The sequence below is a fragment of the Phocoena sinus genome, chromosome 6 (genome assembly GCF_008692025.1).
Source record: "Phocoena sinus isolate mPhoSin1 chromosome 6, mPhoSin1.pri, whole genome shotgun sequence".
In the NCBI taxonomy this organism is placed as follows: domain Eukaryota; kingdom Metazoa; phylum Chordata; class Mammalia; order Artiodactyla; family Phocoenidae; genus Phocoena; species Phocoena sinus.
This window is the reverse complement of record NC_045768.1, coordinates 106,248,406-106,275,213: the sequence shown is the minus strand read 5'-3', so window position 1 is coordinate 106,275,213 and position 26,808 is coordinate 106,248,406. Positions and strand designations below refer to the sequence as shown.

At 34.5% G+C, this 26,808-nt stretch overlaps 1 protein-coding gene across 15 annotated transcripts in view; it reads right to left on the bottom strand.

Moving 5' to 3' along the window:
• Window positions 1-26,808, bottom strand: part of HMBOX1 (homeobox containing 1) — a 181,704-nt gene that overhangs the window by 63,853 nt on the left and 91,043 nt on the right. For 14 of the 15 annotated variants that reach the window (XM_032634090.1, XM_032634092.1, XM_032634086.1 and 11 more), the window contains exons 3-4: window positions 25,995-26,471; window positions 17,969-18,054 (exon numbers count right to left, since the gene is read on the bottom strand). In XM_032634090.1, coding sequence (XP_032489981.1) covers window positions 17,969-18,054; window positions 25,995-26,471 — 563 coding nt within the window. The remainder of the gene's footprint in view (window positions 1-17,968; window positions 18,055-25,994; window positions 26,472-26,808) is intronic. The other variant, XM_032634098.1, reaches the window with a different exon arrangement.

The window sequence follows — 26,808 nt, the reverse complement described above, 5'->3', positions numbered from 1 at the left end:
AATGACACAGAAAATAGAAACAGGATAGTAGAGAAAACCAATGAAATAAAAAACTGGTTCTATGAAGAGGTCAATGAAATTGAGAAACTTTTAGGTAGATTTACAAAGCAAAATGAGAGAAGACACAAATGACTAAAATCAGGAATGAGAGAAAGGGCATTATTACTGACCATTACAGAAATAAAAAGGATAATAAAGGAATTCTAAGAACAACTGTATGCCAACAAATTATATAACATAGATGAAACAGATAACTTCCTAGAACAACCTGATTCAAAAAACAGAAAATCTGAATAGATGTATAGCAAGTGAAGATACTGAATCAGTAGTCAAAAATCTTCCCACGAAGAAAGGTCAGATGGTTTCACTGGTAAATTCTACCAAGTGTTTCAAAAATAATTCACACACACACACTAACACCAATCCTTCACAAACTTCCAAAAAGATAGAAAATGAGGAAACACTTCCCAACTCATTCTATGAGGCCAATATTACCCTGATACCAAAACCAGATGAAGACACTGCAAGAAAACTACAGATCAATGTCCCCAGTGAATATGGATATAGAAAATTTCAACAAAATACTAGGAAACTGAATCTAACAACATATAAAAAGGATTATACACCATGACCAGGTGGGATTTATCTCAGGAAAGCAAAGTTCATTCAACATATGAAAATCAGTCAATGCAGTATACCATATTAACAAATGACAAAACCCATGAAATTATTTTAATAGACACAGAAAAAGCATTTAACAAAATCCAACATCCTTTCATGATATAGAACACTCAATAAGCTAGGAATAGATGTAAACTTCTTACCTTGATAGAGTACATCCATGAAACACCCACAGCTTGTATCATACTTAGTGGTAAAAGACAGATAGCTTCACCACTATAAGATCAGGAACAACACAAGGATGTTGACCCTTACTACTTCTATTCAACATAATAGGGGAGGTGCTAGCCAGGGAAATTAGCCAGGATAAAGAAATTAAAAGGCATCCAGATAGAGAAGGGAAAAGTAAAATTACCTCTGTTTACAGATGATATGATCTTGTATATAGAACTCTGAAGAAATACACATGAGTGCATGCACACAAAAAACTATTAGAATTAATGAAGATGTATACCAAGGCTGCAGGATATGAGATCAACATACCGAATTAAATATTATTTCTATCCACTAGCAATGAACAATCCAAAAATGAAATTCAGAAAGCAATTCTACTAACAATAGCCTCAAAAACAATAAAATATTTAGGAAGAAATCTAACAAAAGTAGCACAAGACTTGCAAAGTGAAAATTACAAAACACTGTTGAAAGAAACTGAAGAACACCTAAACAGAAGAACATCTCATTTTCACAGATCTGAAGACTTAATATTGTTAAAATGACAATACTCCTCAAATTGATTTACAGATTCAATCTAACTCTTACTAAAATTCCAGCTGGCTTTTCTACAGAAATCCTAAAATTCCTATGGAAATTCCACAATTGCCAAAACAACCTTTAAAAAGAAGAACAAAGTTGAAGAACTCACACATCCCAATTTCAAACGTACTGTCAAACTACAGTAGTCAAGCCTGTGTGATACTGGCATAAGGACAGACATATAGGTCAATGAGAGTCAGGTAATAAAACCATACCTTTATGGTCAATTGATTTTTGACAATGGTGACAAGAAACCTGAATGGGAAAAGAATAGTCTTTTCAACAAATGGTGCTGGAACAACTAGATACACACATGCCAAAAAAAAATGATGCTGGACTCCTATCTTATATTGTATATAAAAACCAACTCAAAATGGATCAGACCTAAATATAAGAGCTAAAATTATAAAACTCTTAGAAGAAAACATACATAAATCTGTGTCACTCTGAATTAGGCAATGGTTTCTTAGCTATGACATCAAAAGCAACAAAAAACTGGACTTCATCAAAATTAAAGTCTTGTGTACTTCAAAAGTCAGTAACAAGATTGTAAAAATATTTGCAAACCCTGTATCTGATGAGGGACTTGTATCTAGAATACATATATAACTCTTACAATTCAATATAAGAAGACAAAAACTCAAAAAACAGGCAAAGGATTTCACTAGACATTTCTCAAAGGATATGTACAAATGGCCAAAAAGCACATGAAAAAAATGCTCAATATCATTAGTTGCTAAGTAAATACAAATCAAAATTACAAGATACTTCATAACCACTAGAATGGCTAAAATTAAAAAGACAAATAATAATGACAAGTGTCCCCATGAAGACGTAAATCAATTGGATCCCTCATACATTTATGGTGGGCTTGTAAAATGGAAAACTTCTGGCAGTTCTCCAAAACGTTAAACACAGAATTACCAAATGACCCACAATTCCATTTCTAAGTATATTCTAAGACAATTTCTCTACACAAAATCCAGTACACAAATGTTCATAGCAACATTATGCACCATAGCCAAAAAGTGGAAACAATCCAAATGCCCATCAACTGATGAATAAATAAAATGTGGTATATCCATACAAAGGAAAATCATTCAGCTATTAAAAGGAAAGAAGTGTTGACATATGCGACAACATGGATGAACCTTGAAAACATGCTAAGTGAAATGAAGGGAGACACAAAGGTTTACATGGTGCATGAGTCTGTTTTATGAAATGTCCAGAATTCTGTCTACAGGTAAATCTACAGAGACAGAAAATAAGTTAGTTACTGCCAGGAGCTGGGGGAATGAGGGACTGGGGAATGTTTGCTTATAGATATGGGGTTTCTATGTTGAACTGTTCTATATAGGAATATTCCCATTATTCTTGTTGCCTCACCCTTCTAGAACTGTTACCTTTAACCAAAGATCCAGGATCAACCATTCAAAACTAAGATACTTTCAGGGCAACTTGTTACCTTATCCAGGATGGAGGAGGCATGTGTCAATGCCTATCATTTTCTTTTGTTTTGATTCAGAATTCTTATTTGATTTAGTCTGTGTTTTAAGGTTCTAGTTACCGCTTCACTGAAGACGGAAGTTTTTAAATTTTTATTTTTATTGTTTATGGTGGGTCATGATGAGACAGAAATGGACAAAAGAATTATTCTACTATTTTTAACTAGCAGTATCCCTCAATCTTTTTAAAGTCTGCTGATCTAATGGGTAAAAAAAAAAAACCTGTTAACTTGTAGTTGATCTTATTTAATTTTCTTTTTGTATGTTTATTGGCCATTTATATTTCATCTTCTATAAATTATATACTGAAAGCTTTGCAAAATTTTCTGTTGGGTTATTTGTTGTTTTCATAATAACTTGCAATTGCTCTTTTGATATTTATAGATACCAATCCTTTGCTCTTCATATTGCAAATATCTTGCAGTATAAATCATGTTTAGTGTCTTATATTGGATATATGCTTAAAATTTTTATACAGTTAAATTCATCTAACTTTATCTTTTGGCTTTTATGTATTACTTAGGAAAAGCTTCCCTACTTCAAAATAATAAAAATATTCAAAACAGTAACGTAAGGCCTTTTATCCAGCTTAAGTATATATATATATTTAAATATATATATTTTGCTCTTTATTCCATATGGAAACTGATGTCTGTTTCTAGTGTGATGTTGAGACCTATTTTTATTTTTTCATTTTCAAATAGACAACCAATGGAAAAACATCACTTCCTTACAGATCTGAAATAATTCCTTTACTTAAACTAAATTTCCCAACATACAAGGATATATTAATGAACTCTGTTCTGTACAAGTAATACATCTATCAATCTGACAATATGATCTTTATTTAATTACTCTAACCATATAGTATATTTTAATATGTGGCAGGGCAAATTTGTTCAAACTCCTTCCTCTGTTCTTTTTAAAGAATGTCTTAGTTATTCTTATGAATTTTTTCTACAGATGAACTTTAGAATTATGTAAAAAGCAACAAAATCCTGTTGTGGTTCTGACTGCTGTCAAAGAGCAAACAGGTGATACTTGAGTTGAATCTGGCCAGTACACATTACTGTTGAGCCTGTGACATGGTATATGTTTTAAAATTGGTGCCTATATATAAAATCAGTTACCTCCCTCCCACACCTTAAGACCCATTCCCTTCTTCATTCCACCTAACACATATAGAGCTGCATTATTCTTTTAACGATAAACAGTGCTCTATAATATGAATGCACCATAATTTATCCAACTAGTCCCCTACTGATGGACACTTAGGTTATAAATAGCCTTTTGCTATCATATAATATGCTGCAATAAATATTCCTGCACATTCATTATTCTAGACATAAGCAAATATTTCTATAGGATAAATTCCTCGAAGATAAATTACATGGTCAAAGGGGGTGTACATAAACATTAAAAAAAAAAAAAAGAAATGTTATACATAAAAAAGAGTAACTGCATTAAAAAATAATATATTATCATCAAGTTGAAGTGTTATCTAAATTTTTATCTAAACAAATTTTATTATTTAGTTTATTAAACAAGTATTTAGTTAGTGTCTGTGTATGAGATAATGGCAAAAAATGGTTTAAAATAGTTACTGAATTGCTAAATGTTAATAGTGGGTTGAAAATCATAGTCTTCAGAAGATGGAATGCACTTTTAAAAAATGGTGATAATTAAAAACAGTGACAATGTAGGCATATATCAAAACATTGCATTGTACAACCTTAAATATATACAATTTTTATTTCAAAAAATGTTTTAAAATAAAATAAAAGAAGAAACAGAACAGATTTAAACAGGCAATTCACACAAAGGACATGTAAATGGCCAATAAATACGAACTGATGTTTAACCTGAACAGTAATCAGGGAAATGCATTTAAAACTGCAATGATGAAAATTTTTAAGAGAGTAGATCTTAAAAGTCTTCATCACAAGAAAAACGATTTCTGTAACTATGTATAGTGACAGATGTTAACTAGACTTATTGTGGTGATCATTTTGTAATATATACAAAATTCAAATCATTATGCAGTATGCCTGAAATTAGTATATATCAATTATACCTCAATAAAAAAATTAAAAATAAAATAATACTACAATGAAATACCATTTTACTTCTATTAGGTTGGCAAAACATGAAAAAGTCTAACAATATATCAATTATTGGCAAAGATGGAGAGCAATGGTTAGACTACAGATGCCTACAACTGGTTTGGAGAACGATCCAAGCAGGATGTTCATCAATGTTTATACTGTATTTCATCAAATCTACAACAGCACTGATTGCAAGATGTGTCATTGTTTTATGTACCAATAAGAACAACAGCAACAACAAAAAACCTGTTGGGGGGGGAAAAAACCCCAAACCAGTGACAATACTCTTTATGTACTGATGTGGGATACTTTCCAAGTTAGAAAAGCTTGGTGCAGAATACTGTATATAGCATACCACCTATCTGGCAAAAAAGGAGAAAAGGACTATAGATATACTTGTTTATAAATGCATAAAATATCTCTGCAGAAAGTGATTAACATTAGTCTATTCTAGGAAGGGAACTATGGCTGACAGACAGAAACAGGAGAGATTTAGTACTGTGTATACCCTCATGGACTTCTGAAGTTTGACCACATGAACGTATTTTCCAATACAAAATGTAAATTTTTTAAAAATTTTACCTTAATGATTAGCCTTTTATTTCAGTAATAAGAATACACAGAAAATTGTTAAATTCCACTTTAGGGAACTATTCTGTTCAGAAAATATTTTAGATGATTTTTATATTTATTCCTTCCCTTTTCTCTTTTTAAAACAGCTTAATTGGGATATAATTCACATACCACTCAATTCACCCATTTAAAGTGTACAATTCAATGGTCTTTAGTACACTCGAAGAGTTGTGCAGCCACCACAACCGATTTCCCGTTCTTCAGAATAAGAAAATGGGGATACTAGACAGAATGCTGGTATGGTCAGCAAACAGAAGGATTATGGGGAAGAGAGAAGGAAGATCATGCCACAAGGGGAGCTGGAGTTTGTCCTCTCTACTTCTTAATTCTGCTCAGGGTATTAGATGTAATTATATAAATAACATTTTTAAGGCAATTTTGTGCATGTCAAACTGTGGAAGGCTAGTCATGGTGAAGCAAGTTCCCTATGCTAATGTCAAGATGAAATTTAGACAGTGTTTTCTTATTTTTTAAGATAGAAATGGAAGGGCTATATTAATAGCTTTTTCCAAAACTGTGGTATTCTCTGATACGACACTAAAACTTGACAAGTGGATATATTCTTAAAGGTTAGCTGCAATGCTGAATGTGAAATCAACTCACTAAACTTTTTCATTAATGTAAATTTTGTTACATTAAAATCCGCTTATGTTGAAAAATTTTTTTATTGTGTTAGTTTTAGGTGTACAACATAATGACCGATAAATGTGCTTATTGTGAAATGATTACCACAAGTTTGGTTAACATCATCACCATTTATAATTACAAACATTGTGTGTATGTGAGAACGAGAACTTTTAAGATCCACTCTTAGCATCTTTCAAATATACAATACAGTTTTGTTAACTATAGTCACCATGCTGTATATTATATTCCCAGGACTTATTTACCTTATAATTGCAAATTTGTCCCTTTTGACCACCTTTCACCCATTTTGCACACCCTCCATACCTTGCCTGTGGCAACCACCAATCTCTTTTTTGTATCTATGAGGTTTTTGTTTTTTAAGATTCCACATATAAATGATATCTTACAGTATTTGTCTTTCTCTAACTTATTTCACTCAGCATAATGCCCTCAAGGTCCATCCATGTTGTCACAAATTTTTCTTTATCCATTCATACACTGATTTACACTTAGGTTGTTTCCATGTCTTGGCTATTGTAAATGTGCTGCAATGAACATGGGGGTGGTATATATTTTTTAAAGTTCATTATAAGTTGGTCCAAGGCTTGAAACATTATGGTTAACATATTTAGTCTCAGGAAGCTTAACTTCAGAAAAGTCAGTCTGGAGAGAGATGTAGGGGAAATGATTGCTGGCTGAACATTAAGCAGTATAATGGTTAATAATCATAATAATAAACAATTTCTATGGCATTTACTATGTGCCAGAAACTTTACATAAACAAACTCATTTAATCTACTCAAGAACCCTTAGGTAGGTATCATTATTCTTCTCATTTTCCAAAAGAAGAAACTGAGGTTTAAGACATTCAATAAGTTGCCCAAAGTTACATAACCAGTAAGTGACAGAAATAATATTTTAAATTCTCGAAGTCATGTACTTGACCACTGCACTATACTGCCTTTACATACTGAAATGCCAGGTCAAGAACACTGGCTTTGCAGCAAGACAAACAGTAATTAGCTGTGTGACTATGGGCAAATGATTCAATCTCCTTTAGCCTCAGTTTTCTCATCTATAACTGAAGAAGTTAACACCTGCCTCTCAAATATAAAAAACAGCACAGCATCCAGCACTTAGTGTTAAAATACATTATAGCTAAAAATAAAAAGCTCCCCCAAAAGACAGGTGTAGCTAACAAGGTGCACAGTAGTAAAAAGCAGAGCAATTGGTCTTCTACAACTCAGAGCACTATATGCTGTCCTGATAGGTATTTAACACAAAAAAAAGCTGAGCTAAAGACTCAAAATAGCATGGGCAACAGGGCTTTAAGAGATATAGTTCTTTCTATGTGTGATAATTATTTTAACACATAGCACTCAAACATTTCAAAGTCACTCTTTATATCCTACAAAAATCAAGACAAATTGGTAATGAATATCCTTCCCAAAATATCTAGCAATGGAAGGGCTTGCACAACAGAAAATCTGTATGTTTAAAACAAAGGAGAAAAAAGAAACAATTTTCAGAAAATAGGATATTCTAGTTCTTAAAACGTCTAGAAATATTCAAAAGAGATCACATTAAGTATGTTTCTAAAAAACTCTGCTATGATTCTCATCATGAATAATGACAGCAACCTTGAGCCAAGGTTATATTGGACATGTACATTAAAATCAATGTGTCCAAAAACCAAGATGTTGTCCATGGATCTGTTTGGGAACAGATTTAGAGATAGGTCAGTCAATATTTGTAAAACTAACACAAAAAGCAAAATCCCATAGCTTAAGTCAGTGAAAATGATGTTCTTTACTCAGGCATACTAGGGCACAGGGGAAGGGCTATTGTTGTATCTAAAGCAAATTCAATTTAGTTTGTGGTTTGTAATCCTTCTATCCTAGCCAACTGTCAAGAGAAAAATATTTCTGCCGAGGGTAAAATCATGTAGAAAAGTGCTGGCAATCTTTGAAGTATTAGTGACCCCCAAATCTCTACTATTCTACATTCTATTTTGCTGATTTCAGTACAGGGTACAAGTCCTACAGGATTAGATTTAGACAGTAAGTCATTACCAAGTTTAAGATATTCACTATAATAAAAAAAGCATAGTCTCAGGGGTTTCCCTGGTGGCGCAGTGGTTGAGAGTCCACCTGCAAATGCAGGGGACACGGGTTCGTGCACCGGTCTGGGAAGATCCCACATGCCACGGAGCGGCTAGGCCCGTGAGCCATGGCCGCTGAGCCTGTGCGTCCGGAGCCTGTGCTCCACAATGGGAGAGACCACAACAGTAAGAGGCCCATGTACCGCAAAAAAAAAAAAAAAAGCATAGTCTCAAAAAAAGATATTTAGGGAAGAAATAACACAATTCTATGCCAATTCTTCTAGAAATACAAGAGAACACTTCCCAATTCATCTTATGAGGTCATATTATCATAGTAACAAAACTAGACAAGGACGTTACAAGAAATAGAAATAACAACACAAACCCAGAACAATACCCCTTTATGAACACAGATGCAAGAACTCTTAACAAAATATCAGCAAATTGAATCAAACCATATAAAAGAATAATACATCATAATTCAGTGAAGTTTTTCCCAGAATGCAAGGTTTAACATTTGAAAATCAATCAGTGTAATTCCCCATATTAATAAGACTAAAAAACTAAACCCACGTGGTCAACTAACAGATGCAGAAAAAGCATTTGACACAGTACAGAACATCCATTCATGATAAAAATTCTCAGAAACTAGAAATAGACAGGAACTTCCCTTAAAGGTCATCTTGATATGGGACATCAATGAAAAATCTACAGCTAAGATGACACTTAATGGTGAAATATTGCATTCTTGCTCTCTAGGATTCAGAAAAAGGCAAAGATATATTTAATATTTAACTAGCAGTCCTAGTCCATGCAATAAGGCAAGAAAAAGAAATAGAAGACATACACATTGAAAAGGAAGAAGCAGAATTATTTCTATTCACAGATAACATGACTGTCCATGTAGAAAATCCTAAGAATTTACCAAAAAAAGCTACAAAAAAATGAATTTTTAGCAAGGTTACAAACAGAACGTCAATATACCCAAATCAACTATTCTATGACACAAGAAACAAACAACTGGAAATTGAAGTTAAAAATAGTACCAATATAGTAATACCAAAAGTATAAAATATTTAGATGAATTTAAGAAAATATGTGTGAGACCTGTACTCTGAAAACTACTAACATGGCTGAGGGAAAATAAAGAAGACCTAAACAAATGGAGAGATATACCATGTTCGTAGATGGGAACACTCAATATGATTAAGAGATTCTTGATGCTAGCTTTACCTACATATTCAACACAATCCCAATCACAATCTCACTACAAATATGCTTTTGTCATAGAAATTGAGGCTGACTTTATTTTATTTATTTTTAACATCTTTATTGGAGTACAACTGCTTTACAATGGTGTGTTAGTTTCTGCTTTATAACAAAGTGAATCAGTTATACATATACATATGTCCCCATATCTCTTCCCTCTTGCATCTCCCTCCCTCCCACCCTCCCTATCACACCCCTCTAGGTGGTCACAAAGCACGAAGCTGATCTCCCTGTGCTATGTGGCTGCTTCCCACTAGCTATCTATTTTATGTTTGGTAGTGTATATATGTCCATGCCACTCTCTCACTTTGTCCCAGCTTACCCTTCCCCCTCCCCATATCCTCAAGTCCATTCTCTAGTGGGTCTGCATCTTTATTCCCGTCTTGCCCCTAGGTTCTTCTGACCATTTTCTTTTTTCTTTTTCTTTTTTTTAGATTCCATATATATGTGTTAGCATACGGTATTTGTTTTTCTCTTTCTGACTTATTTCACTCTGTATGACAGTCTCTAGGTCCATCCACCTCACTACAAATAACTCAGTTCTGTTCCTTTTAATGGCTGAGTAATATTCCATTGTATATATGTGCAACATCTTCTTTATCCATTCATCTGTTGATGGACACTTAGGCTACTTCCATGTCCTGGCTATTGTAAATACAGCTGCAATGAACATTCTGGTACATGACTCTTTTGGAATTATGGTTTTCTCAGGGTATATGAGAGGCTGATTTTAAAATGATATGGAAGTGCAAAAGACCTAGAATAGGGCTTCCCTGGTGGCGCAGTGGTTGAGAGTCCGCCTGCTGATGCAGGGGACGTGGGTTCGTGCCCCGGTCCGGGAAGATCCCACGTGCCGCGGAGCGGCTGGGCCCATGAGCCGTGGCCGCTGAGCCTGCGCGTCCGGAGCCTGTGCTCCGCAGCGGAGAGGCCCGTGTACCGCAAAAAAAAAAAAAAAAAAAAAAAAGACCTAGAATATCAACAGTGATCTTAAAAAAGAAAAACAAAGTTGGAAGAAATTACACGTTCTGATTTCAAGATTTACTATAAGTTTACAGTAATTTACAGTTTTGTATTGGTACAGGGATAGATATAAAGTCCAACGGACAACAAGAGAGAACCCACAAACAGACTCACACATATGCATTCAACTGATTTTTGATAAAGGTGCCAATGTAATTTAATAGGGAAAGACTAGTGTCTTGACAACTGTTGACTATTCCCCAAAATGATACTCTAACAATTAGACATCCATGTGAAAAAAAAAAAGTTTATTTTGTGAGGATCAAATGATATAGTTAGTTGACCTGGGGGTTAGAGGTGTTGACCTCCCTGCCCAGTCCAAAATCCAAGTATAACTTTACAGCTGGCCCTCCAAATAGGCAGTTTCTGCATCTGTGGATTCAAACAACCGTGGACTGTGAAACACTGTGGTATGTATTTATTGAAAAACAAAATCCACATAGAAGTAGACCCACACAGTTCAAATCCCTGTTGTCTAAGGATCAACTGTAGTTAAATTTAGCTGAAGCTGACACACGCTGATATTAAAAGCTTTCTTAAGGCCATAAGAATTTGAATGATTGTTTCAAAATTTTATAGGTCTCTCAGATATCAAGGCCCTCCAGCTTGGTTAGTTCAAGCTTCAGTTCCTCACCTAAATAAATGTAGCAACTGATGTCAAATTCTTTGATTTAAGATCTATCCCTGAGTAAACTTCAAGAGTTAACAAAATAATTCCTTAATGTATAAAAGACCATATTTGTAGTTTACAAAAAGTGGTATTTATTCCATTCCCTTCAGAGCCTTCTTCTGTAGGTTGTTATTTATAATACTGACTACAGCTGAACTTTAGGTTATGCTATTTTATCAGACACAGATACTTTCTGACTCTTACTAGGGTATTTCTTCTTTCTGTCATTTTTCACTGTAGGCTTTTTTTAATATAAAGAAAATTAACTTACGTTAGGTAAGACGGATTTCATAAAGCTGTTGAAGGAATATTATACCTTAAGTACAGACTTTTCTCCATGATCTTAGCAAGCAAGAATTGGGGAGAAACAAAAGTGAAAATTACTGAAGGGGGAAAAAACCACATCTGTGTCTAACCTTTTAAAATCACTTTTGTCAAAGCTTGTGGTAGAATAAAAGTTTTTAAAATATAGTTTCTACTTTTAAATACAGGTGGAAGAGAAATCTTATTTTATACTTGAAAACCAACCTTCCTTAGTTTTTTAACACCAAAAATGTATGTCCCTGTACATTGCATTTGAGATGATAAAAGCCCTGGTAGGACAATAAATTTCAAGAATTGTAGAAAACTGATTTTCTAACAACAAAGAGTGTCCTCTGAAATTATTTTCACTCCAATTTTTCAGAGCCATCATCAAAGTGAGAAAATATGGGTATTCAGATATATAGCCTGGATTTTTTCCTACGGAAAAGAAAGATAACCTTATGTGTTATGTTTACAAGAAAACAGTTTGGCAACAAATTGCAGAACATAGAAGAAAATGAGAATAAAAGTAAGAATTTTTGGAACCATAGGACAACATCTGTTCTTATTCTTCAGAGGCTGCAAGACAAGGGAAAATCCTAAAATGCACTCTGCAAAAACATTTATATTTGAAAAGAAGTTTTCTCCTAATAGAAATTAAAGCTTTAAACCTTTTCAATTTGGAGACACAAGTCCCATCTCATATACAGAAATCTGTGCATTTTATACAGATAATAGCCTTCATAGTGGAGCTCTACATAAAACTAGTAAAATTCATTAGGTAGGAATTGATAAAATCTTGTTAAATAAGCATTATAATTATGTTTGGTTGTATTATAATAGGACAATACCATAGTCTGTGACTTATGCCCTACCAACACTGCTTTTCTAATATAGATATAAATTCTACTTGTTTAGAGCTGCTTTATTCATAATTGCCAAAACTTGAAAGAAACCAAGATGTCCTTCAGTAGGTGAATGGATAAATAAACTGTGGTACATCTGGACAATGGAATATTACTTAGCACTAAAAAGAAATGAACTATCAAGCCACGAAAAGACATTAAAGACCCTTAAATACATATTATTAAGTGAAAGAAGCCAACCTGAAAAGAATATGATAATATTCTGGAAAAGGCAAAACTATGGAGACAGTAAAAAGATTAGCAGTTGCCAAGGGTTAGGGGAGAGAGAGGGAAGGATGAATAGGTGGAGTACAGAGGATTTTCAGGCAATTAAACTACAGTATCATCTTCTGATACTATAATGGTAGATACTAGTCATTACACTTTTTTCAAGACCCACAGAATGTACAAAACTATCTATACCTAAAGTAAACTATGGACTTTGGGTGACAACGTAGGTTCATATTATAATAAAGTACCACTCTAGTGCAAGATGCTGAGAGTAGGGAAGGCTGTGTGTGTGTGGAGGGGCAGGAGGTATATGGGAACTCTCTATACTTTCTGTTCACTTTTGCTGTGAACCCAAAACTACTCTAAAACATAGTCTATTTTTAAAAAAAGGTATATTGACATTTTAGTTGGTTTTTAGTGTCTGGTCTGAAGTTCTACTTTGTAAAGAAATTATCAAAATTAAATTGAATATGTAGTGCTTTTACTCTTCATTTTAAAGATAACTAAGAAAAGGGAAGTGATCTGAATACAGCTGGAACACTTCTGAAACTGTTTCAGAGCTTCTCTTTATACAAATTCTTACATTTTGGGAATGAGAGTCACTAGATAGGGGTAACATGCATACTTGTTAAATGTACTTAACAGTTTAAAAACAGAACGGAAATTTGACAACTAGAAAAGATACTTGGAAAACATTTGGTCAAACCTCTCGTCTTATAAATAAAGAAACTGAGGCTCAGAGAAGTTACGTGATTTGTCCTGGATCACAAGGCTATTTGACAGAAGGACTAGAATTTTGGGATTCAAAAGTTTAATGGTCACTTTTCCATTATACTGCTATCATTCAAGAAAACAGAATTATGATAAATTTCTTAAAATTCAGAGATGATTAATTTTTCTTCTTTCACTTATTTATTTTTTAAGAGGACATGAATCTAATTAGTATATTTATTTAGCTGATAAGCACTCACTCAAGCATTGCCCATTTACTCATTTATTCTGCCAGCGTGATTTTTCCCAGAGATCATTTAAAAAGAAAATCATGTTTTAAGAATTCTAATAGCCCAAGAAAATGTTTCACCCTGAAAGTGAATATAAAACATACGTATTTATTACTAAAGCAAAGGCTATGTATGTTCCCCACCCCACCACTGTTAGTGAGAATTTAGAAAGTTGCTCGACCTCTTACAGAGGTAAAAATCCACCCTTGGTGGGAGCAGCTGTGACTCTGTGAAAAAAGCTACAAATAACATGCTGGGAAATTCAGCAGGCACTGTTATTATATCCTGTTTATACTGTCATTTTTCCTATCAGTAGGATATTATTTATACAGACCCCACCCATGAACTTCTTGTTTATCTTATTATAGAAATCCTCCAAATCTATAAAAAGAAGCCTCTGTATTTTGTTTCTGGAACAAGCCCATGTGTTATAATTTTGCACCTCACTACACATTTTTATTTAGCATTTCCTTTTGTTATGCACCACTTGTTCTCATTTTTTATTTTTTTATTTATTTATTTTTTTTTTTTTAATTTATTTATTTTTTGCGGTACGCGGGCCTCTCACTGCTGTGGCCTCTCCCGTTGCGGAGCACAGGCTCCGGACGCGCAGGCTCAGCGGCCATGGCCCACGGCCCCAGCAGCTCCGCGGCATGTGGGATCCTCCCCGACCGGGGCACGAACCCGCGTCCCCTGCATCGGCAGGCGGACTCCCAACCACTGCGCCACCAGGGAAGCCCCACTTGTTCTCATTTTTATCCCAAGGTTGATTTATTTCATTATTTCACATATTACAGTTAAACTTAACTGACTTTAAGAGACTCTAATACAGGACAGATTCCAGAGCACCATATCCTAAACTTTATTTTGTGGTAGATTTCATCAGGTACACATTCGTTTAAGATACACTTGATTAATTTGTTTAGACAGAAAAATGTGCCTATATATTAATCAGGTACCCCAAGGAGTGAGCCCTGGGCACCTGGAAGGCTTCCTCACTCAGGCCACTCTATCTCAGGTGGGCCAATTATGAGGGCCAAGCTTCATACTGATTCTCACTAACTCACCATTCTCTAGCCGGATGTCTTTTCTGGAATGAAAAGCACTGCCCCTGAGTTTAGTTTGATGGCTAGACAGGCTGGGTGAAAACGTAACACAGTAATACATGAGAAATACGTGAATGCAGTTAGTTGACCAAAGGGACAATGAACCAATCTGGTTATAAATCATCCTCATTCCCCTGCCTTATGTAAATAATTAAAGTAGATAAAAGAAAAATACAAATTTCTTAAGGGCAGGAATTAATGCTGCATTTGTTGAGCAAATTAATATTTCTAGAGGGGGAACACCACTGGACAAAGTCATACTGGATAAATTTTCACATGTGTAGCTTGTGTTAGCTTCACCAATACTCCCTTTCTAGGTAAACATGAGATCTTCAGAGAGTATGTGCAATGCTAGACTCTTTGAGTAGGTCTAAGAAAGATCTCTGCTTTTAAAGAATACTACTATAAAATGCAGAACTGAAATGAGGTTTAATATCTCAGGGTGGTAAACTAAGTGTATTAATTTCAGAAAAAAGAGAGGTCTACATGGGCTAAAGTGATCAAAGAAGTCAGAATGAGGATAATAACTGAGGTAATGTTGATAAACAGGAATTGATAAGACCAAGGTGAGGAGGTGAAGGTATCCTAGGCACAATCAACAATTTATTAGCATCCAGGTGACCAGAATATTAAAATGGCACATACCTGAATCCAGCTAGGGATTATACTGAATAGGAGAAGGATATAAAGAGAAGGCTGGAGTAGATTATAAAGCGTTTCATTTTCTAGACAATGGAGAACATTAAAGATATCTGATCAAGGGGAAATGAACCAGCTTTTGGACTAGGAATGAAGAGGAGGAAGAATAAGTTGGGGTGAGGCAGAAATGTGGGCAAGAAGTTTTAACAGTACCAAATCTTATGATTACAGTGGCAAAAGAAAAGTCCATGTGTTATAACAGATAATACCTGTGTAAAAATTTCAACTCTTGCTTTCAAAAACAGGAGATGGCATCATGATGACTGTCACTGACTGGGGCAATGTTAAACAGTGCCAATCCATTGAAATTAGCATCAGGAAAGCTTACCAGTCTCCTAGAACTGCACTTCTCACACCCAGATCACCTGGAGATCTGGTTAAAATGTAAATTCTGATTCAGTAGGTATAGCATGATACTCTGTATCTTTACATTTCTAATAAGCTTCCAATACTGCTGTCCCATGGACTACATTTTGAGTAGCAAGATGCTAAAACATCTTTTAATTTCCCTTTCCAAAAGGCAGTACTGGGGAGAACGGATACATGTATATGTATGGCTGAGTCCCTTTGCTGTACACCTGAAACTATCACAACATTGTTAATTGGCTATACTCCAGTAGAAAATAAGTTTTAAAAAAACTTAAGGAAAAATATTGAATAGAAAAAACAAAACAAACAAACAAAAACCCCAAAAAGGCAGGATTTGATGAATGGTATAACTAATGCTTTAGATATGGCTAAGAAATTCCTTTTAAAGGTATTTTGTTATAATTTGCATCAACGTTTGATGGGTTTCAAAAGATATTATTTAAAAAGTCCAAGATGATTCAAGATTCAGGGTATTCTAGACATTCAGAAATATTTCCACTTGGGCAAAATCAACTTTATAATGCTGTCTATAACAGTACAATTTTGTCTTTTTTTTTTTTGAGGTTGACAAGCTAGAAGATACTATTGCTACTAATCTTGGGGGCTGAAATAAAAGTCCTGAAAGACAACGCTCCATCTTTCCATAGTGCACATCAGTGGGTTTTGGTAAAACCCACTTAACTTGCCCTTACAATGCCCTTAGCACCATGCCTTAATCCTTGAAGATAAAGGTAACAATTTATTTTAAATATCCTACTGAAAAACAACTGAAGATTACAAAAATTAAATTCACACACTGTCCTTTTGTTTAAGATTTCTAGGCGAAGGGACATGCCTTTAATTAAATTTTTTTCTTTTTACCACGAACAGAAGTGTCATTTATAAAAATACATTACTAGTGTAATATGTTACACACATATTAAGATTGGCTGACCTTAGATTCTTGGGGTGAAATTTAAGACTTCTGAAATCTCAAGTTTCATTTTTAACCAAATAAATGGTCAATAACAACCGTTTAGGTAAATGAGCTTCAATATGTATCAATGTCTAGAGAATAGAAATAGTATCTTAAAATTGGAAGGTACTGTTAAAGATCAGATCCAACTATATCATTGTAGAAGTAAGAAACTGAGGTGCAGAGGCTAAAAAGCCCGAAGTCACAGAGCTGCTAGTGGCATGTTAAAAAAAGGAAGGGGAGGAACAAATTAATTTTCATATCCATCAATGTACAACACACAACAATGTATCAACTACAACATGTAGTTGAAAGAGTTTCTGGTTCCTCTCATGACTAAAACATAGTTGATTTTATTAAGGTCTTATAAATCATTGATATCCAAGAAAGGAAGACTACAGACCAACAAAGAAAACACATGCTACCCCAAAATTCAAGAACTCCACAAAAAATGCAATCTGAATAGAGAATGACACATATACACCACATACTCAGGATGGGGCTGCGGTGGGGTGGGTAATGGGATGGGATATAAAAAACAAAGAGAAGACACTGGTAATTCTTATCTTCTCAGTAATGCTTTGAGGAAAGCTTTCACATACAGAAAAGTGGTTGAAAAAACACAACTTCCTTTACTCTCATGAATCATTTTTTAATTGGTAAAATCAGGGATTGGATTTGGAGGACTGTGAAGCTTTTAAAAATATGAAATGTAGATAGCAGTTGGATGTGCATGTGTCATAAGCTCTGTCACAATTACAAGAAAACCAGAGAATCCTTTTTTAGCCATAAAATAGGGAATTTTGTGCTTATTACAAATGCTGTAAAATTTACTAGCACAAGTAAAAAAAAAAGTCACTGGAAAAGTTCCAAGATGTCGGAGACAATGGGTTTTAAATCACAGGCATACATTATTATGCCTAAACTGACAGATCTGCACTGCAATGCAGAAATGCAAGCAATATTCCAACATCTGCACTAGAAGGCAGAGACTAGACAAGATTCCAGAATAAAGGGCTCTTCAGCTCTTACCTGTTACCTGTGCAACAACTGCTTGGGAAATCCTCCGATTGGCAAGAAAGGCTTTGATTTCCTCTTTTATCACACTGCTGTCCCTCCTAACAAAAACAGAAGACAAGACCAACAATGTATGTTGAAGGTAGAAATCCTCATCTTTGCTAAGAAAGGTGAAGCAGAGAGGTGGGGAGAACACAGAAAGAAAGGACACAAAAATAAAGGTAAAGAGACCAAGCTTGTGTGAAAATATGAAATTAAAACAAACCAAGAAACACCAAATATTCAAGTCCTAAAACATCACACCATCAGACAGACGCTTTAGTGACTGCCACAGTAGATATCAGTCTCATACCAGAGGACGGTTAATCGCATGCTGTTTATAATTCACATTAGGAACAAGGCTGCCATATGGTATATACAAAGTTTCATTACTGGGTAATGAATATATCTTACACAGACAGAAATCCTAGAAAAATAAAAAGCAACAACAACAACAAAAATCAGTTGTGAGTAGACTGTGGTTTCGCATGTTAACTATGCAACTGCATAAATAATGTTCAGTTCATTTGAAAACCTTTGCTAAAGGAATAGAAATCATCATTCTCACAACTGCTAAATTATTAGCCATTTTAAGAAGGCTCTGCCTTTTAATTCGCCTTCTTTGTCCTGAATAACCCAAAAAAATTTTAAGCAGGATGGGTTGAATATAAAATTTTAATATAAAAGACATTAATTTCCTAGTACATGTAATATACAGAATGCTTAATACTTAAAACTACACTATATTTTGTGTCCTTGGGATTACATATTATAGACCTAATTTTTCTTTCACTAGATGCCTTATAAATTTTTACTCATTTAAAAATTCAACAAATTCTCAAAAGACTAGACATTCACTAGAATGACAATGAATGGCAAGACTTCTGTTTCTCCACCAGAACAAACAGAATACTTCAGTAAAAATTATACTTAAAGCCTTAAGACCAATTTCTCTTTGAATGTTCAAAAGGATTACATAAATGGAATTTCATTCAAGCTCTAAAGTAACAGAAGAGTGGCAATTTATGGTCTAACACAGGGGGTCAGCAACTATGGCCCATGGACTAATCTGGCCTCCCACCTGTTTTTATACAACCTATGAGCTAAGAATAGTTTTCACAGATGAACATTCACAATCAATTTGAGGACAGGGAATACTAACTTTGAACATGAAGTAAGCAAAATATTATCCTCTCCCTACCAAAAAATTCCATTCTTCTCATTAGTAGGCCTGTATTTTAAAAATTGTATTCAATTATTAATTATTCTATATTGAATTTTGCAAATAAAAATTTGTGACCATTTGCTTTCTCTCTTGTACGTAAGTATCTATATTATATCGACTTTGCCTCTTGGCCACGAAGTCTAAAATGTTTTCCATCTAACCCTTTACAGAAAAAGTTTGTGAACCCCTGATCTGAGACAAAGGGATCATGACATCTTTACAAATCATTTTGTGAATGATCCACAGACTCCTTATAGGAGCTCAAGTCTCTCTACAGATTATTTGGAACAAGGAAAGAAAGTATCCTATCCCCTAAGAATCAGCTGTGATTCACTCAGAGCAGATTTGCAGTCCTTTGCTGAGGAGGAGCTGTACACTCTGTTGGTGAATTCCATGCTCCCTTTGAGGAATTCTGGAAAAGAGCAGAGAAGTGATAGTAGGGACAGCTTCCAACCTGGAGCTCCAGTCTACTCCTCATCTACTGGCTGGAAATCCTAATCAAAAAGATTCCCAAAGGAAGAAAAGAAAGAGGCCACTGCCTAATCCAATATTTGAAATTTCTCATACTGATCTAGATACTCCCTAGATTCCTTCCACAATGCTTATTTATATTTGAAATATTTCTTTGAAAAGTATCATTCTCATTTAAAAATTATGTATCTGAAAGAAAAAGGCACAAAGAAATACATTTTAATGTCAAACAAAATAACTGTCTACATTATCATATGGCTGTCAAATATCCATCAACAATCAGTAGAGCAAGATAAACTTCAGCAGTATCTATTTCAATTGGCTTATGTAAATAAAACAACCAAATCATTTGGTTTCTGATACAGATGCAAAATTATCCTGAAAAAATTTAAATAAAGCATTGCATTTCAATGTATAGACTGTCCCTCTAGGAAAATGAAAACTGAGTTTAAGATACTATCTATTAAGGTTAAATAAAAATGTGCTTCTGTGGGGAAAATGATTAAATGGTATTTTCTTGATTACTGATTTAAATTGGAATTTAAATCAATTTATTTAAAATCAATTTCACCTAGAGACTAAGTCACAAAGAGGAGATAACACACAATTATTCCAGTAGGGCATATCCGGTTTGTGAATTATTCACAGCCCTGCAGTATGATATTACCAAGGACTGCAGCAAGACAGAAGGAACCCCAAAAAGTCTGCAAGAGAGCAGCAGTTCACTTACCCTCTCTCAGAGACTATATTTTTAGATCCTTGGCAAGTTTCTAAGCACCCACAATGAGTTTTAAAAAAACCAAAAAAACCGCTTTACTCAACTGCTTTACCAGAGAGAAGCTTTTTCAAGCTGAAGAAAAACATAAAACTTAAAAGATAAGAGTGTGCTTGGGCAAGTCATTTAATAAAGCTGGTTGCATCATCTGGTAAAATGAGAACATTAATACCCCCCACCACAAGCCTTTTAAGATTTTTCTCCAAGCAGTGAAATTAAATTTAAACAAAGTTTAATATCAAATGTGTGTGTGTATATAGTATAAAAAAATTTTTAATTCTTCAATGTAAAACTTTTTGAAACTGTAAAAGCACTACATAAACAATGACTATTATTTTATAATACCCTGGAAAGAATCCCAGGAAAAGAATAAACAAACGATCTGCTCTAAGTATGTAAGACTGAAGTATACATCTGCATTGGGTATTTTAAAGCACCATGAAAAGACTTCTATACAATTTAGATTTAGATACAAGTGTTGTGTCATTTGGTTGGTTACACTAGGTATTTTCAAAATAGTAACAGCATTTAACTTTCACTGTGTCCAGTTCTCTTATGTATTTCATAAGAGAATATTATGTATTCATAACATTTCTCTTATGTTTTATGTATTTCAAAAACTTCCATTCTACTGGGTTAAATTTGTTCTTTAAACTTTCACATATTCCCCCTCACTCATTCCACCTTCTTTAATGACCTGCCTCTCCTAATGTTGTCCACACTGTACCCTGTGAAGTCACCAATTTCCTGGTGTGAAAACTCCTTCATTGACTCCAAATCTAACTCTTTCATCTACTCCTTACTTCCTCTCTTCATCTAAAATTTGACATCTTTAAGGAGAATGAATCCACTTTTCCTCCCTTATCTTATAAAATCTCACACTTCTCATGATTTCTACTCCTCCAGCCTTATGGAATAAAAGTGAAGTGTAGGCTGATCTTTCTTTGACTCTACAGTTTATTTCCAAGATAAACTACCACTCTATTTGTATCTAACCACTTACATACACTCAGTAATGCCTCTTCGTGAAATTACCCTTTTTAAAGACATCTTAAAATAATAATAATTGCCACCTATTCAGAGAAGTTCTCCCTGATCCTCAGAGCTAAAAAAGATCTTTTCTTCCAATAACTAACTTTACCATTTTGTTTATACTACTCACATGTGAATATATTACATGCTATTCTGTATTATAGTTGCTCCTGATCTGGTCTTATCTCTCCTACTAGCCTACAAAGTCCTTTAGCACAAAGATTGTGTCTTATTCATCATGGGGTTTGCATATAATAGAGCTTAATTTGTTCCATGAATGAACAAATCTGTAGTTGAAGATAAAAGGTTGTAAAATGGAAAACCTGATCTAGATAATTTATAAAACAGCTCTAAATTCTTAATATCAAATATGTTTAAGCTTCCCAAAACAGAATGGAAGAGAGTTATGTATACTAGCTCAAAACGGTAATATTTCCTTTTCTGGAACAAAGGCTATTAAAGACTGAATGTTTAAAAGTGGTATGCTTTAAGATCTTCCATATTCTCTTAGTTGATATACACTGCACATTCTGTAGGACCCTTTAAAGTAGACATCTATCTCAAAGACTTCCAGAGATGGAGCAATACCTACCAAGACAGACTATTTCACAGGTGGGAAAATATAATTACACACAAATTCTTTCACATATGAATAAAAACCTTTTCACTTTAATTTCTACTCATGGAGATAAAGCATAATTTAGAATTTTAAAAGATAATGTTAGGGCTTCCCTGGTGGCGCAGTGGTTGGGAGTCCGCCTGCCGGTGCAGGGGACGCGGGTTTGTGCCCCGGCCTGGGAAGATTCCACATGCCACGGAGCGGCTGGGCCCGTGAGCCATGGCCGCTGAGCCTGCGCTTCCGGAGCCTGTGCTCCGCAATGGGAGAGACCACAACAGTGAGAGGCCCGCGTACCTCAAAAAAAAAAAAAAAAAAAAAAAAAAAAGATAATGTTAAAACAAAAGCTATTCTATCTGTGTGAACAACATGGTAACTGATTATTATGTCTTATAGAACATAAATCCCTACCTACACAAGTAAATAAGCTATTACTAGGCATATGGATAACCAACTCAGAAGAAAGTCTCAGGATCCTAGATAACATACTAAACACTCATGATGTGGGTAGTTAGGAATAATATCTTTTATATGACATTGTTTATTAATTCTGATTAAGCCTCATTTCGATTGTTATTTTATATATACACAATAGGACAGATACACTTTAATAGGTACACACTATTATATTAGCAGATGTACATATACACCTATATATAAACATATATATTAACAGATGCTTTTAAAAAATATTAACATGGAAAATCGGTCTTTATTCTAGCTCCTGGCTTTAAAATCCCTTCCTAAAATGTTATAGTCAACAATTTGCTGAGAATTCACATTCTAGTTTCCCTTTCACTTTTTTTAACCCTGATCAATCCAAAAATGGAAAAAGTAGCATTTACTCTCTTTCTGATTCTTAACAAGCTAATCAGGTATACAGTTACAAATTAATCAAGTTTTACAAAAAAAAAAAAGCCTCCTTTGTATACCTTGAAATTATTAGGAGTTAAGTTCGTGGACCCAGTGGATTATGAAATTTGAAAGCTCTATCTTACGGCTGAGTGCTCTGGAGGTTGGGGAATGTAAGCATACAAGAGGTGAATTACATATGACACATGTAGAAAAGGAGGCAGGAAGGCATTCAGGGATCCATTCTCCCCACCTAGAGACCACCAAATCCAACCCACTGTATCACCACAGTGTTGAGTGGGCAAAGGGCAGTGTAGCCCTATGTGGACATAGGGTACTCAGAAAGATTCACTACCAAAACTTTCTCTAACATTCTACCAAATAAAAACTCATTAGGCTAGTAAGTGATTGATTTGACGTGGCAAATATCACGTGGGGGAAGAGTGGGGGTAAGTCCATTATGGCTTTCACACTTTGTCTTAAGTTACATTAACCACCATTCCTAAAATTTTACTGAAATCTACACACATGGAAAATTTATTTACAGAGGCAACAGATACCAGGGACAGACACACTGGTAATAAAGACATGGGTTAGAATTCAGCTCTACCACTTAATATTTAAGTTTTCTTGGGTCAATTACTTATTTTTTGTGAATCTCAATTTCTCTGCTCTACCTCACACACAGCATGGTTGTAATGATTAAAAGTTGAAACCAGTCATGTAATCAACTTCTCCCTCAAACCTAAGGATTGGTACTATTTGCAAACTTGAGAAAAACAAGAGGTGGGCACAAAGTTAGAGTGCAGATGTGGGTGAGGGCACAATGGCAGAGGACCACAGAGCCAGAAGGTTCAACAAGACCACTACATGAGTAGAGGACACCACAGGAGCAGTTCTAAGAAAGAAGCCGTAAAGTACCCCACCTATACAACAAGGTAGGATGCATGTAAATTAAATACTGATAACAATTATAAACACATATATATCTAATGATGACACTTGAATGTGTGTAATTGCTGGATTTAACTACAAACCCTAGTCCTGGCTAAATAGGTTTTCTGTTTATTTTGAGGACACAGTTGACCTACAACATTATGATAACCTTAGAGTTAATAGTCAATTTTTTAGATCGTTATAGTCAAGTTTTAGACTCTGGACAATCTTCCAGAGACTTTTGTCCCAAATTTCTTGTTAGGCTAACACACATTTGGGAACTAACTATTGTGTTTAAAGCTCATTAAAACTGATTAACGATGGCAACAACAACAAAAATCAGGCTAGTATTCTAACAAATTTTATTGTTGATACCCACTCTACTAGCATAATTAAAAGCTAACCTTCTTACATTTTAACTACTAAAGTAACTTCTATTTGCCCAAATGGTCCTCTCTATTAATCTTGACAGTCATATAGATGTTAAATTCAAAAGGAACATCTAAACTTTGGCCAGCTGTTTAAGCAAGTGAAAACGAATTAAAAGCCAAGCTGATCTTTTATATTTCTAAGTTTCACAAAGCTTAAATAATAGGGTCCTGTAGCTGCTCTATGAAACTAGTCATTACAGGAATTAAGTTGAAATCTATTGGATTGGCCAAAAAGTTCATTCGGTTTTAAGTAAAAATAAAAGACCTTTTTCATTTCCACCAAAAACTTTATTGAACATATTCATTAACCAAACGAACTTTTTGGCTGACACAATAGATACAATAGTCCATTTAGCCCAGAATTCCCTATATGGCAGTTCCACCCTAAAAATAAATTCAGGACAGTTTGTTCAAAAGATATTTTACCTTTGTGGTACTATAGGATAGATGTTCCATATGGCAGTATTAAGTCACCATTATACTATCTTCAAGTCCTAAAGTCTTACAGAGAACTACAACTCATAATTATAGGTTATAATTTTATTTCACAAATTCCTGCTACGGTTTCTTTCATATATACTGTAACTAATCTACCTGCAGGCTCTCCTCCCTACTACAGTAGCGATAATCTACTGAAAACAATGCTTTTATCAACTCTCTCCTACAGACCTGTAAGAACTCCTTTAATTTCCACCAAGTTAAACATAAATTATGTGTATGGAATTCAAATATTCCCAAAATCTGTACTGCCTCTTAATATACTATTCTTATTACCATATCTAGCCAATCTGCAGTTTTTATAAGACTAATCATGTCTTGCCTTTTCTACCTGTTACCATTCCCTTAACTTTAAATAAAGCTCCTATATTTCAAAACAGAAGCTATCCTTTAAAGCTTAGCTCAAATTCCTCCATTCAATTGACATATTAAGCCCTTAACATGTGCTAAGGACAGTTCTAGATCCTGGAGACACAACAATGGAAAGCACATCAGTGCTGCCCTCTAAATGTCCCAGGTCCAGGGTGAAGCCTCTCCTAATCACCTCTGTTGAAACTGGACTTCTTTTCTCAGTGTTTCAAACTCTAAGTGTTTACACTTATTTTGTAATAGATAATATTAAATTTGTGTGTGCGTGTGTGTGTGTGTGTGTATGGCATCTATTGCTAAAATTAGAACTTTAGCTTCTTAGGGGTAGAAACCATGTCTATTTTTCTGCTTAAGAACATTGCTTTTTAAATAGATGCTCAAAATTATTTTGTTGTTTGGCATGTTGGAGGGAAAAATTAAGAGTATACATATCATGATAAAGTCAACCTATCAGAACAAGTACTTACAATGGATTTAAGGATTATAATGTGTTTGTTAGAAATTCAGAAAATTCAGATGTTAGTGATTAGAGCCATAAAGAGAAGGCTAACCTTTGCTTTGATAACAGAGAGAATGGAAAAGACTTATCAAGCAGCAAAGAGAAAGAACTTAAGTAGAGAAGAAAATTAAATGTTTTTGAATTAAAAACATAAAAATTTTAATTTTTTTCTTTATCACTAAAGGGGGAGGGGACATCACAGTTCTTATAGGTAAAGAGCTGAAATACAGCGTCATTACTCAAAATCAGTCTTAAGAATATAAACATTTGGAGGACTCTGAATAAGAAAGGAACTAACCTCATTAATTCCTCTACTTTATCATCTACATCTAGGTCCTCTTCTGAGGCTTCAAAACTGTATGACCTCTGACCCATGCTGTTTGCATGGTAGCGAGTTGGTGACATCTTTCCATTGGATGTGGATAATCGCTCGTTATTCTCCCTCCCATTCTGATTGGTAGTACAAGGCTGTGGGGAGGTATCATAACTGTTGCTAGGTGATGGGGACATTCCAGAATGCTGGGTCTGTGTGGAAGCTGTAGCTGTAGAGGAAGATGCTGGAACATTGTTGGTAGTATTCCCATATGAACTTCCTCCGTAGCTGGACCTTCTTCCAAACTTGTCGCTATGCTCTTGATCAAGACGGTCCAAAGTTTCCAAGGCATGGAGAATTTCATGTTTAGTCATTCCAGTACGTCGAAGGCGCTGAAGCAGATCTATCTGCTCTATGGTAAATCTGGGTTCATCTGTATAGTGAGACATCGTTTCCAGCAAACTAAAACAAAAAAAATTTTTTTTAAAGTTCCTTTATTTACAATATCTACCAAAGAATATATCATTATGTATTGAGAATGCACAGAAGCTAAAATATTTCTATATCAACTTGTTTACTGAAAATGATTAACACATTATTATTATCATATTATAATAACAGGAATATTTTGTTTTATCAGCAAAACTGACCTAGGAACTCTGCGACTTCATTTACTGTAGACAAACAGTTTGGTAAGCTTAGCCCAAGGAAATACTAATAACCAGCAAGAATATTTAAATGGAAAAGAGAGGCACATAAAAAAATTTATCAAGCACCATTTCACCCACCACTTTGCAAT